General features: G+C 37.6%; 1 protein-coding gene across 3 annotated transcripts in view; it reads right to left on the reverse strand.

Moving 5' to 3' along the window:
• Positions 1-14,563, reverse strand: part of COL12A1 (collagen type XII alpha 1 chain) — a 116,464-nt gene that overhangs the window by 66,671 nt on the left and 35,230 nt on the right. For 2 of the 3 annotated variants that reach the window (XM_065911475.1, XM_065911476.1), the window contains exons 14-21: positions 12,520-12,792; positions 6,455-6,721; positions 5,805-5,997; positions 4,444-4,565; positions 2,592-2,741; positions 2,391-2,510; positions 2,129-2,293; positions 1,402-1,548 (exon numbers count right to left, since the gene is read on the reverse strand). In XM_065911475.1, the coding sequence (XP_065767547.1) occupies positions 1,402-1,548; positions 2,129-2,293; positions 2,391-2,510; positions 2,592-2,741; positions 4,444-4,565; positions 5,805-5,997; positions 6,455-6,721; positions 12,520-12,792 (1,437 nt within the window). The remainder of the gene's footprint in view (positions 1-1,401; positions 1,549-2,128; positions 2,294-2,390; positions 2,511-2,591; positions 2,742-4,443; positions 4,566-5,804; positions 5,998-6,454; positions 6,722-12,519; positions 12,793-14,563) is intronic. The other variant, XM_065911477.1, reaches the window with a different exon arrangement.

Raw genomic sequence — 14,563 nt, forward strand, 5'->3', positions numbered from 1 at the left:
TAGCTGATGTAAAAAAAATAAAGTAAAACAGATAAAAGATGTTTTCATCCCCACTCAAAGTTCTCTCCAACTAAATAAAACTACAACTCTCTCAGCTAATCCAGAGCCAGACGCCTACAAATTCTGGCTTCCTGGCTGGTCTATTTCTCCTGGGAAAAGGTCAGTCTATTGTTCAAAATCCAAAAAGAAAATCTGCAAAATTTTGAAGAGAGAAATTCAAGAAGGAACATTCAAATAAACGTATCCTTAGTATCCAAAGCACGTGAACCATTTTTACCACTTTGTTAAACTCATTCCAACTTTCCAAAACCAGAGTAAGTTAATGAAAGACAGTCTTTACCAGAATCTACATTTACTTGAAAGAAATTTTTCTCATACAATAAGAACCATCATTTATATCATTAACTTTCCAAATATCTTCAATTTAGTATTTACCATGATTTGACCTACAATTTACACAGATAGTAATCATTTTATACCACTTGTCACTACAAATTCACTTCTATAATTTTATTTCTAAATCTTAACTCTTTATCAATAGCTACCTTTTTTCAAGGACGTCTCAGAACATCTTTACCCGTCTGACTTTGAGTGAGTAACTGAATCTCTCTAAATTTATTTCTTCAGTGGTAAAGAGAGTGATACCCTTTCTAAAAATCCACACTCTAACATTGTAATTTGTCTTTATGTTTAGAGGTTACAAGTACAAAGTACCAAATGTGATCATCTCTGGTTGGGGCATTTAATAGTAATTTAGTAGTGATATGGAGTGAAGATGCTTTACCAGTGAATAGATATACACCAGGAAAGAAAGCACCTCTTTATTCCCTAACCTCACTTGTGTATGTGTCTCTGCGTGTGCAGCACACGTGTGCAGTCGCTCAGTCATGTCCAAGTCTTTGTGACCACGTGGACCATAGCCCACCAGGGTCCTCTGTTCATGGGATTATCCCAGCAAGAATACTAGAGTGTGTTGCCACTTCCTTCTCCAGGGGATCTCCCTGACCCAGGGATCAAAACTGAATCTCCTGCATTGGCAGGAGGATTCTTTACCACTGAGCCACCTAGGAAGCACGTGTTTGGTGGAGGCACATATAAACTAAATGTACCCTCAAATAAACTAGAAGTCATTTACAGTTTGATGCCATCAGAGAAAATTCAAGAACTAAATCAATGATTCTAACTGGGGGCAGTGTTCTCCCCAGCAGACATTCAGCACATTCTGAAGGTATTTTTAGTTGTCCTAACTCAGGAGATACTACTGGTATCCAGTGGGCAGAGTTCAGGGATGCTGCTAAATATCTCACAATGCACAAAGTAATCCACTCCCTCCATTCTACAAAGAATTATCTGGACCAAAATACCAACAGTTCTGAGGGTGAGAACCTGGGCTAATCTTACCTGGACCTTTGACACTGTTACACAAGTTGTTGGTGAGGTCATCCACAATCCTAGAGAGTGACTCAAAATCCGCCACGTTGTATGCATGGATATCATCAGGATCTGTTGCAATCATCTTTAACTCAACTTCATCAGCATTTTTAATACCTCGGGGAAAATGGATATACACAAATTAAAAGCATGTCTCAGAAAAAAATTCATGGAATGAAGCAAATATTTCATAGGCTACTCTTATACATTCAGTGTTAGCTAGAATGTAAATAAGATTGTCCCCAATAATAAAATGATTACATATATTAAATAGAAACAAAAAATAACACAAACTGAAGGTTATTTTGTTTGGCTTCTTCTCAATGCGTCTAGCACCAAATCCCCACCAAAAAGAGTTTGTTTAGTGCTTTTTCTGGAAAGTATTATAAAAGAGGGGATATCAAAAACAAACATGATGCTGTGGAAAACAAAACAGGAATTTTCCTGAATCCTATTAACACTACAATTGTCCTCTTGATTTATTACTCTCTTCCAAGAAGGCGCATAGTTTCCTCCCATTACAAGGAGAAAAGAAAAAAATAGATGAACTTCCTGGCACATTATTTTGATAAATTGTGTGATAGGCAAGTGTGTCTTTGTATTTTTCATGCTTCAGAAAATATTTTTAACTACAAAATCATCCTCGGCAAAAATATTTGTCACCTGTAGGGGCGTGGCTATTCTCATACATACTTACCAACAGCGAACAGTTCCACGCCTTCATCCTTGAGTTTTTTGGAAGGTGCCTCAACATCATCCTGGGATTTTCCATCAGTGATAAGAACACCGATTTTTCGAGCTCGAGGTCTCATGCCAGCTTGGGTCTTGAAGCTCTGCTGGCGAATGAAATTCAAGGCCATCCCTAGTGAGATTGTTAAAAGAGAATCAGCCACATCATTGTTCAGCCAGGAGTTCGGACAAAAGTGAGAGCGGGCAGCGCCCTGGACCATTTGGCTCACCGGTGAGGGTGTTGCCTCCCTTGTAAGGCAGGTTCGCCACGGCCTGCAGCAGGCTCTTCTTGTCTTTGTGAGCATTTAACTGCCACTCTGTCCTGGGGTCCCCACTGTACTGAGCAAGGGCTGAAAGGACACCATTGGCATTAGCTTATGTAAACGGCCCCGACGAAGACATGTAGATGCCGCCAGTGTTGTCAGACCTACCAATCTGTACTCTTTTGGGGCCAATCTCAAAGACTTCCACGATGCGGGAAATGAAGCTCCTGACGGTTCTGAAGTTGGCCCGGCCGATGCTCCAGGATCCATCCACCAGCAGCACGATGTCTGCCTCCGCCCGGGTGAGGCACTCCATCCCTGACGCAGCAATCAGGGGAGAGCACAGGGTCAGGGCGCGTTCCTTGCCGGGTCACTGCCTGCCAGCTTCTGCCACCCCGGGGCCAGGCTCACCTAACAGCCTCAGCTCTGTGGCTCAGCGAGGCGACTGGGAGTTCAAGACTTTGAAAACATGTCCATATGACTTAGAGCCTCAGATAAGAATCACAGGAACTATCCAGCCCTCTAATAATCATTTCAGCGGAAAATCTGTCCTTCATCTTTGACTATATTTACGGCCACAGTCATAGAACATGGAGACTTAAACTGTCATTATAAATTTGAATGGGCTCACAAACCCAAGCACTGAAATATATGAGAGGGAATCTATAGCCTTCTGACTGTAAGGAAATAATAGTCTTAATAAAACTTTGCATTTTTCTCAATTTTCAGTGGTCATTAGCAGACAAGTGTGAGATGAACTTTAAAATGTGCAAGCCGGGAAAAGGTTCAGTGAGCCAAAAATATCTTTTGAATTAATGAAAACTCTCAGTAATACATATACTCTTAAGGATTAGGCACAGAACTCTCGACCCTTCTGAAGTAAAGATATATTGCTTAAAAATCTGATGGCTATTATTTAGCTTTAAATAACTTAATAATCTACTACATATAACAATCAGGTAAGTACAGATGGTGAAATCTGCACATTAAAAAAATCAAGAGAGAAGGAAGACAATCTAGAAAAAAAAGATGCGAACAAGTATAGAAATTGAGAGCTACAGAGACCACAAGCACACACTGATAGAAAGCTAGGGAGCTTTGGAAAGAGAATTATCCCAAATCCTCAGTGCACAAGCTACAAAATAAAAATATAAGTCAGTTAATATCATCATAAGAGAAAAAACAGAACATCAATGCAAAACAGCAAGAGTTCAGACTTTATTCTATCCACATCCATATTTTCAAATGCTTTCTTTTCCAAGAGCTTATGTTACCAGCTATGAATTTTCCAACTACTTGCCATGTTAGCATCTGATCTTTATATTATTAAAAAAAAAAAACTGAGAAAAACTCAGTGATGCTCGTTATACTACAAAGGCTTCACTGGTATATTGGATGGTCCATCAGAGTGAGGATTCCCCAACGCTGTCCAAGCACCTATGCCTTTACAAGTCTGCTCCCACTCGGCCAAGACCTACTCTTTATAAGCAAATGATGAAAATATTTAGAAGTAAACTCTATCCACCACCCTCACTGCTAAGAATGTTCAAATCTAGCTTCATGTGTATCAAAGCTGTAGTCTTGGCAGGAGCAAAAGTCTAAGGGGTTTATGTTACCATTTTGCTTCCCAAGTCTTAGCCGCCCACCTATTAACACATCAATAACCAAACACCACTTGCTCAGCCCAAATAAATCCTTTCTACAATTACTTTAGTGAAACAAAATTGCATTTTAATCATTAAAAAGAGAGAAAATGTACATCATCTACCCGCTGAAAAACTCAGTTTTAAATAATACCGTACTGTGTAACTAATGTAATGCTGACAAGAAAGCCTTAAAAAATGTTGGCAAAGTGTGCTTGGCTGGATGTCTGAAGAATTTTTTAAGTATATATTACTGAAATAAATTTTAGTGTAAAATTTAATGGTTGATTTTCACAGTATGATTAATCCAACAATTTACATTTGAAAAAGTTGCATGGTACTAACTTTTCTTAGGGGAATGCAATTCAATTTCTTACCAGAGGATAAAATTGGCATTACAGTTGTGTCAGAAAGAGTTGTCATTTCTTGTCCAACAAGTGGTGAACTTTCTCCTCCATCAAACATTCCAAAAACATTTACTTTATAGGTGGTACCTGCCCTGAAATGTTAAAATATACATTCTGTATGTATAATAGGCTCAAGTGGTAGCATTTTTTGTTTTGTTTTGTTATAAATATTCAGCTTGATTTACAAATGTTCACTCAGAGGAAGTTATAATACATAACATTGCAAGAGAAGAAAAATAATTTCCATCACATTCCAGTTGAAGCTCACACTGTGAGGTATCGAGGGAAACTAGCATTCTAGAGAACACTGGGGGTTCAGGGTACCAGTTTCCACCTTGCCTTTCCATCAGATGCAGAATTCCCACCTTCCCACTGAGCAAGTCAGGGAAGGATCAAGCTCTCACTTTCACTACTGGTAAATAATGGGCTTTAAGGAAACAATGGAAAATGTTGTACTTGCAAGGAAACAAAAAGCCCTGGCACAGTGCCCGGCACATAGCGTGTGAAAGTTGCTCAGTCATGTCTGACTCTTTGTGACCCCATGGAGGGCAGCCCACCAGGCTCCTCTGTGCATGGGGTTCTCCAGGCAAGAACACTGGAGTGGGTAGTCATTCCATTCTGCAGGGGATCTTCCCCACCCAGGGATCGAATCTGGGTCTTCTGCATTGCATATATATACTTTACCAGGGATGTCCCCTGGCACACAGTAGGCTCAATCAATTTTATCCTCCCTATTCTGATAAAAGTAAGTATTGTGCATTCAAACAGATTTCAGTGTTGTTGAATGAATAGTCAAAACAAGTCAACTTTCCACTAGGCAATGAATGCAGAGCACTCTGTTTATTTCACTATAAAGGATATAGGCTGCCGTTCAAACTCAAACCTTCTTCTTTTCCACTGCGCAGCCTACAGCAAGACCTTCCAGCAGCCCCCACTTCCCCAAGCCTCTCAGCTGACCCCAAGCATGAAGGCCCACTCCCTCCCTCGCCCCTGGGCCTTTCCTGAAGCACAGAAACACCCACATTTCCACAGGGCTGGCTGGGGACAAGCTGCTCTTGGTGAAACTGAGCAAGCAGGATGTTATAGAAAAAAATCACCATTCCTGATCTCTTAATAATAAACATCATTAAAATAGTACCCTTGTTCAGGGCTAAATTCGAATGTCTAAACCCTAACATCAACTTCAGCCTCAACAAGAGTGAGAAAGCGACTTGGGCTGATTTTAAATACTCTGCCGGCAACAGACACATAAGTGATCTTGTGTGGAAGGCCTACAAATTTACATCGATTATGCCATTTGTTAACAAAAATGAAATAGAGTTCACTCCTACCTAAGTTCCTCTAGAACAACTGTGTTGTCATACGGTCCAACCACTAACTCCCCCAGCCTTCTGTCATCTCCCGTGGGGTGAAACGTGACCTTGTAACCCTTGACTTCGCCAGGTGCGGGCTCCCAAGTCACCCGGAAGCTTGACATGGTTGGATCAGATGTTTTGAGGTTTCTGGGTGATTTAAATCGAGAAGCTGTAGAGATAATAGATAATTAAAATATTATCCAAAAGCCTAGGCTCTGGAGTTTTTTATTAACCCCTACAATAATAAGTTGAATTCTAAATATCTAAGTGACACACATGGCAATCATCACAAGCAAAACACTTCAAAATAAATATTTACATAAAGGATTAAGTCAGAAAGCACAAACTATAATGCCCAATAAAAGTCAGAATCTTAGAACACGAGCCAAGTGAGAGTGTAAATAGCACTCACAATTCAGATTAGAGTAACATTAATATGTAGAATCATTTTGTAAGGAACTAGATTGATAAAAAGCATATACTAACTAGGCATCTTATCCAACTATTTATTATAATGTAATTTATTACAGAACTCATTTTAGATATTCACAAATGAAGCAGATATATTAAAATCCCCCATTAAAATATTACACATTTCTCCCCCCCAAATTCTTATGATTCCATACCTGTTGTTCCTGATCCTTGCCTAAGCTTTCCTTCTCCTGTCTTGTAAACTGGGAGAACTGTGATGTCATACGTGGTCTGGGGCTGAAGTCGCTTTAGCACCGTTGAGGTGACTGTGGGTGACACTTTAGCAACCATCTGTCTCCCACCCCCGCGGGGGCGATACACAACACGGTAGTTGGCAACCTTCCCAGGGGCCGGTTTCCAGGTAACTCTCATTGTGTTTTCCGTTTCTTCATCCACTTTCAAGGTTTTCGAGTCTTCAGACACTGTGAGATGAAAAGAAGATTACAGTGTATATCATGCTGAAAGAAAATGCTTATGTCCACCACCGCATTTATGTGAAAAGACACTGGGTGTGGTTTCTTAAATACATACACCCTTCCTTTTCTTAGCATTGTGATCTCGCTTAAATTCAGGATGGCGTGTGAACTTAATCTCAGTGAGGTTACACTGAGATGTTTTCTCTTTATCTGGTTAATAACTAAAAAATGGAAGTTCATATTGCAAGGATTTCCTATTTGCATTCCAGAGACTTTAGTAAAGAAAACATCCATTTCCGGAGATGAGTTTTTAGAATTTTTATTATATTTCCATCTGTAAAGAATTCCTGTAGAAATTACAGTATGCAGAATATGAAAAATCATAAATACAGGGTCAGAAATACTCCTTGAGTCTTTTCAGAAAAAATTACAATGCATAAATGACTAGCCAGAGTGACTGTAGTTAACACCATCCTTTGTGATTGCCGTGAACACGTAACACGATCAACACAAAGGAACAGGAACTCTGACACATAAAAATATCTCAGGGAAAAAAAAATATGTCTCAGGGGCTCTGGAGATAAACCAGTATACACTGGGTGGTTTTAGAAAAAACTGTATGTAAGAAGGATTTGATTAATATACAACAAACTTTATTAAATTATATCTTATTAATAACTATACCAGAAACAGGTCACCCAACATCCACAAATAGCCAATACAGTCCTCTTCTTGTACATAATTAGAATTTATAAGCAGAATCATTTCATTCAGTTCAGTAATCTTAGCATTCAAAAATCATAAGCATCTTCTAAAAAGAGAGACAAAGCTGAAGGAAACACTGCAGACAATCTTTTTTGATTCTAAAAGAAATCTTCATGTTCAAAAAGGTAAGGACCACTTGAAAGAACTAAAAAAAAAACCAAAAAACCTGGGAAAGCTTTAAAAAATATACACACACAGACACAGAGACGTAGCAGCATTTTTCAGACACTGGACATCAGGCAGCATAGGACCATGATTCCCGAGAGAAACAAATGAGAAGGAGCTTGATCACTGCCCTGACTAATTGCTTGGAAAGAGTTTCCAGCACCAGTACGGAAAAGGGGAACCCAGATGGAGCCTGGTGGTCTCCCTTAATTGAGGAGGTAGTTTTGTCAGTTCAGGGAGTCCAAGGCACTTAGAACTTGAATAGAACGTCCTGGAGATAGTGTGACGGAGAAAAAGCTCCAAAAATCTGCAAAAGGTCCTTCTTGAGTCTTCAACCCAGTACTACTCAGTGCATATGAATAAGGAAACTACTCAAAACCAGAGAGAAAACCACCTGGAAGGTGTAGGGAGAAAAAGTTCCTAGAGTTCATGTGGGGCCAGAAATATTTCCCCTCTTCACAGTACAAAATCTCAAAATTCTCTGAATATCATATAGAGTACTAAGAGGGAGTTACTGCCCCAGGAGTGGAGTTAAAGAAGCCCTCAACTAAAGGTTTCTCTGGTCTAGCTTTAACACAATGTTAATGAAAGCTTCAACAATATCAAACTGTTTCCAAGTGAGTTTACTACATCCCAGAACAAATCTTAAGGATATTTGTAAGAACATAAAAATATCTGACATCCAAAAAGGTAAAATTCATAAAGTCTGGCTTCTAATAAAAATGACCAGAAATGAAAATAAAGAAAAAAATTATAACCTGTATCATGGACTGAATGATTGTGCCTCCCCATATTCATATGTTAATGCCTTAATCTCCAATGTGATAATATTTGGACTTTTAGGGAGGTAATTGGAGAAGGAAATGGCAACCCACTCAATGTCTATGGAGAATCCCATGGACAGAGGAGCCTGGAGTGCTACAGTCCATGCGGTCACAAAGAGTTGGACATGACTGAAGTGACTTAGCATGCAGGGAGGTAATTAGGATTAAATGAGATTCTACAGATAAAGCCCTAATCTGATGAAATTGGAATCCTTATAAGAGGATGAGGAGACACCAGACATTTCCTCTCTCTCTCTCTCTCTCCCCTCCCCACCCTTAACACGCACAGACTGAGGAAAGGCTACATGAGGACATGGAAAGAACACGGCCATCAGCAAACCCAGAGGAGAGCTCTCACCAGAAACCAAGTTCTGCAAGCAGAAACGGAACTGCAAATAACACATATGACAGAACTATTCAAAGGGGACATCAAAACAGCTATTATTAATATTATAATATGTACCATATTCCATATGTTAATGATGGTACAAGAAATATTAAGCACGTTAGGTAAACACATAGAATATATAAGAAAGACTGAAACCAAACCTCTAGAAGTGAAAAATACAATGCCTAACACGAGAAATGCACAGGGTGGTGTTAACATCAAATCAGAAACTGAAGAAAAAAAAAAAAAACTACTGAACTTGATGACATGAGAACAAAATCTACCCAAACTGAAACATAATGAAAGAAAAAAGACTAAAAAACTGAAAACCACAGGAGTGAGCTATGTGACAACTTCAAACAGGCTAATACATGTGGAACCAGAGTACCTGAAGAAAGTGAAGAGTAATAAATAAAATATTTTAAGAAATAATGGCCTAAATATCTTCAAACTTTATAAAACTATAAGCCCACAGATTCAGCAATGTCAATAACCCTAAGCACAAGAAACATGAAAAAACTACACCCAGGCACATTATTAGCAAACTACTTAAAATCAGTATAAAAAGAAAATCTTGACAGCAGCCATATAAGCAAAAGATACATTTTGTATAGAGGACAAAGGTAAGAATGACAAAATAGATAAAGAAAATCAATATATGGTTAAGAATTATGTCTCTGAAAGATGCTAATAATTCAACTAAGAGTACATTAGTTGCAACTTTTTTAATTTTAGGGTTAAAAAGAAAGTAAGAGAATTCTCAGCCAATTCCATTACTTCCTGGAATATTAAAATGTATTTAGTTAATCTCCCATTCTCCATAACTATTCTCTAGGTAAGTGAACTATTAAAAGAAAAAAAAAAAATATATATATATATATATATATATTTTTTCAACAAAAAAAATGTAAAGACCTTACATAGGATTTTTGAAAGAATATGAGAAAGAATAGTACACAGAACAATCTATCACAAGAGTTGAGTAAATTCATGTGTGTCTAACACTTTCCTAGAAAGAGTTCTGCTAAATATGTTTACTGACCTCTTGTTTCCATGTCTTCAACTCTTGTTCACTAAAACAAGACATTTCTTCCTTATACAAAACTCTCAAGCCCGTTTCATAACATTTAAAACTGAGAAAAATGGATATTTACATCTTAAGAGTATTGGTCTAAAAAGAAGCCTATGTCCCCAAAAAGTGGGATCACACACTTGAAAATATTCCCAAATTTAAATATGTTAATAACTGTCAAATACTGTACTTCATACTGAAATGAATGTTTGAGATGCTTCAGGATCTCAATTGTTTTCCTTCTTTTTAATTAACTCTTTAAAATAAAGGAATTGAAGTTAAATAAAGTACGACATATCTCATCCTAGCTTTAACAGGAAACTCTGAATTTTAAGGAGGGAAAAAAATCTTTGTTGGCTTCCCATAAGTAAAAGGCAAGATTTGTCACTCCATTCATTGGTGTGCCACATGCTATAAAATGCTGTAACACTCCCACTCTAAGTTCTTTTCAAGTTTTAGTGCTTTTCACAAGATGCTCTCCAAAACTCACTGTACCTTGGCTAAACTAGTTGCCATAATTGGAGGACTGGTCCACAATGTGTCATTATCATTGCATCAACAGTCTGCATTCCATGTATCTGAATGTCAGGCGAAAGCAGAAAATATTTCCAAAACGTCCCCCTTGGAAGTTTATAAGGTCCTCTAAGAGCATGGCCCAGTTAGACACACCATTTTGGACTTGTCCACCAGCCAAAGACACTACATGTGACTCGGATTTCTCAAAGTATCGTCGAAACTACCTTACCTTCCACAAAAAGAGCAAACTAAAACACACCAACAACTAAAAATGGTAGCAGATGGGGGATGGTGAGGGAGGCTCAAGAGGGAGGCGATGTATATACACTTGTGGCTGATTCGTGTTGCTGTAAGGCAGAAACCAACACAACGTTGTAAAGCAAGTGTCCTCCAGATAAAAATTTTAAAAAATGGTAGCAGAACAAAGAAAGGTTCTTGTCTTTCATCTAATTTGCTTAGCAGTTACAGCAGTTGACTTATACCCTCTAGAAAATGTGCCTTTCATTCCTACCTACTCTGCTCATGGTTCAAAAGAGGTCTTTCTATTTACTAAGCTTTAAATCAATCAATAAGCCAAGAAATACTGAAAATGTCTTAGATGCTCAGCTTTTAGAAAGCTTATTTAGAATTTCTACTAACATACTTGCTTTGAGCTAAAACATATCCCTTGTGGAGATTTTAAATCCCAAATAAATATCTGAGGATTCAATCTTTTCAGAAGGAGAAAGGATGGAGCAGATTTTTGAAAAAGTTTCCCTCTAAATATGTATTTTTTGATAATTTCTCAGCCATGTGAATTGTATCTTTATGCCTACAAATAAATTTAGCTAGATGTGTCATATGTGGCCTAGCTTAGACATATCCAACTGAGTTTGCCAGTGATTTAAAAAAAAAAAAAAGATGACTTCTACAGAGAACTCAGACCAAAAGATTTTAATTTAAGGACAACTTCAAATCAGGATACAGGACTTCACTGAAATTGCCCTTGGCATTTTCCTCTCTCCTCCTTTGGCAGAAAAATCACCCAATATGTGGCCTAAATTTCACCCAATTCCTCCACCTCTTCTTAACAAGAGAAATGCAAGAATACCGCCACTCTTTCCCCTTTTCCTAAAATCCTCCCAAACAAAAGGAATAAACTTTCCTATAAATTCTTAGAAATGCCCATTTTTAATAAATTGTTTTTTAGGAAAGGCAGTTATGAAATACAGACCCATTTCTCACTAGCCACCTGATGATAAATGATGAGAGGTCACTCAAAACTTTTCACAGGAAGGAATATGAGATTAAGGTAAATTTTAGCCACCAGAAAACTGAGGAGACTTGAATTAGCCTCCCCAAACATAGTAAAAATAATTTAGGATTAGTCCTGGTTGTATAACAAACATTGTTTCAATAGCCGCATTATACATCAGTCTTCTCCAAGTGGCTAGGCACTATGCTTATTGCTTTGCCCACTGTTATTTTATTTAATGCTCAACACAGTCTGATGCTGCATTCTACATATTAGGGAACTGAAGCTCAAAGAAGTTTCAAGAACTTGTCCGAGGCCATGTAGTTATAAATGTGCCTGAATTCTCTTTGTCTCCATAGCTTCTTGTCTCTTTACTAGTTGAGTCTCTTATCTAGTTGATCTTTCCACCAGAAAAAAAGAAGTGAGAGAGACAGAGAGAAACACAGTTCATCCTTGAACAACAATGGTTTGAACTTTGAAGGTCCACTTACACATGGATTTTTTTTTTCAGTATCACTGCAGGACTACATGATCCGAGGTTGGTTTTATCCTGGGATGCAGAGGAACCTCAGAAAAGAACAGTTGCCTATAAATTTTACTCAGATTAACCCCCACATTTTCAAGGGTAAACTGTGTAGGTAGTTGGCATGGATTCAATATTTCAAAATTTGATACAAGTTTAGATACACAACAAACTTGATTTTAAAGCACATTCATGAAAGGTCATAAGTTTTTAGTCCTCATCTGTCACATAAAGAAAAAAAAGCAAGAGGTTATCATGAGCTGATAGCTATTAGGTAGCACCAACAGACTGCCAAGCCCCCTCAGAATGTTACCTACATTCAGTTACGGCTTCGGCACTCAGGGGTTCCCCTTCTCCACTACTGTAAGTTGCAAATACGGAAACTCTGTATTTGGTCTCTGGCTGCAGGTTTTCTATCACAGTATGAATTACATCTGCAGGAAGACTCTTTTCTCCAGCCTCTATGTCATCATAAAGTGATTGCCAAGAGACCCTGTAACCGCGAACCATTCCTGGAGCTGACGTCCAATAAGCCCCAATCGATGTGTCCGTGATATCCTTAGTAATCAAATCTCCAGGTGAACCGCGCTCTAGAAAAGAAATGAAAGGGGGATCATTTTTTAATGTCTATTAGATATGTAAATACTCCCTCATCCTGGCAGACACCCTGACTTGTTGGACTCAATTTGTCTAACTTACCCATTTCTTCTTTCTGAGCTGTCTGTCCTATTCTGTCAGGGGAACAGAAAGAAGATGGGATGAAACTTAATAACTATGCCTGATTCCTGCCTATCACCCTTGCCCCCATATGTCCAGTCACATTGAAATGTCCTTCAGGACAAGAATGACATTCAAATACGAAGAAGTAAGTGCCTAAAGAAAATTTCAAAGAGAAAAAAAGGCATCTAAATCCCCCAATTTTACAACTCAGTTCTCTTTATCCATTGTTCATAAAGATCTTTATTTCTTCACCATCTTTTCCTATCTTCTTTAAATAAGCTCAGTTTAAATGTACCACTTCCAGTTACTTCAACAATCTTACATCACTTGCAAATCTTAATTTCAAGTCTTTTTTTCACAATCTATTTTCAAAGGTCTATTCGTTCACAAAGCTAAAAAACCAGAAATGCAAAATTTCAATTATAGCTTAACCCTAAGGAAAATAAAAACCGACAGTTCTTCTGGAAAACCTAAAAACGATTAGTCATCAAAATAAAACACACCACTTGCTCTAACTGACCGAAAATGCCTGCTACTAAATTTAGGCTCTCTCATTCAAAATAAAAATACAACTCAAGTGGAAAAAATATGGAAATCCCGACTTAATAGGAGGCACAGATGTCTACCAATAAAACCCTAACTTTCCATAATTTAAATGTAAGATAAATATACAAGTCATTTTATACTGGCTACTTTTACTAGGGTTTATGCCACAGTATGACATAAATATAAAACTATCTGCCTCTACAGCATACATTTTACCAGTAATTGTTGTGTATTCAAGAAAATGATATATAGTGCTGCTACAAGAATGCTGAAGGCTGTTATTCTACTTGAATCAAAGAGTAAAAATGAGTATCTTAAAAATACTCATAATTATTTAAATTTCAAGTACATAAAGATAACAATAAATGACAAAGAAATCTTGGTGGACGAAACCCTATCATATATGTTAGATTACAGAGGAAAATATAAATAAAATGGAAGTTGGGCATACTACCAGACCCAAAGACCAAATGGAAAATTCTAACTCTATTATAAATAAGTTTAACTGCTGACAGGACATGTCATCTCTGGAGGGAAATTAATTACATATTTCACTGCAACCAAGAATATTTATTTTCAAGAACATACTGACTTCTTTCCCTCAGTTCCTGAGGCTCATCTTCATTTGAAGGTCTTCTTTAATTGTATTTCTACTAAGGTCACACATCTTTATATCTTCTCTACTTACAGGAATTAAACAAACTTTCTTTGGTTGGGTTGGGCTGAGTTGGTTGGGTTTGACTTGGCTGTTATTTTTTCACTTTATATTTTGTTTTAATGACTGATATTCCAACTACTGGTCTCTAAGTTTTAAATACACAGCATGTTTCATTTGCTTAATATACACTACACCCTTTTTTCATGTGTACCTCTTCTCTTAAATTTCCCAGGATGCAGTTAGCAACAGCTTTTGTGAAATAATACTTGAAAATACTTGAAAGGGATTCAGAATTTAAATAAGCTAAAAAGCTACATTAAGAACATTCCCCAAAATATAAAACAAAGTTAGTTACAACATGGGGTAATCTTCCAAATTAACACTGAAGTGATTTACAAATAATAATTTCAGTTTCTAGTTTTCCCAAAGATTGCGCT

Source organism: Muntiacus reevesi, chromosome 19 (assembly GCF_963930625.1).
Source record: "Muntiacus reevesi chromosome 19, mMunRee1.1, whole genome shotgun sequence".
Taxonomy (NCBI): Eukaryota; Metazoa; Chordata; class Mammalia; order Artiodactyla; family Cervidae; genus Muntiacus; species Muntiacus reevesi.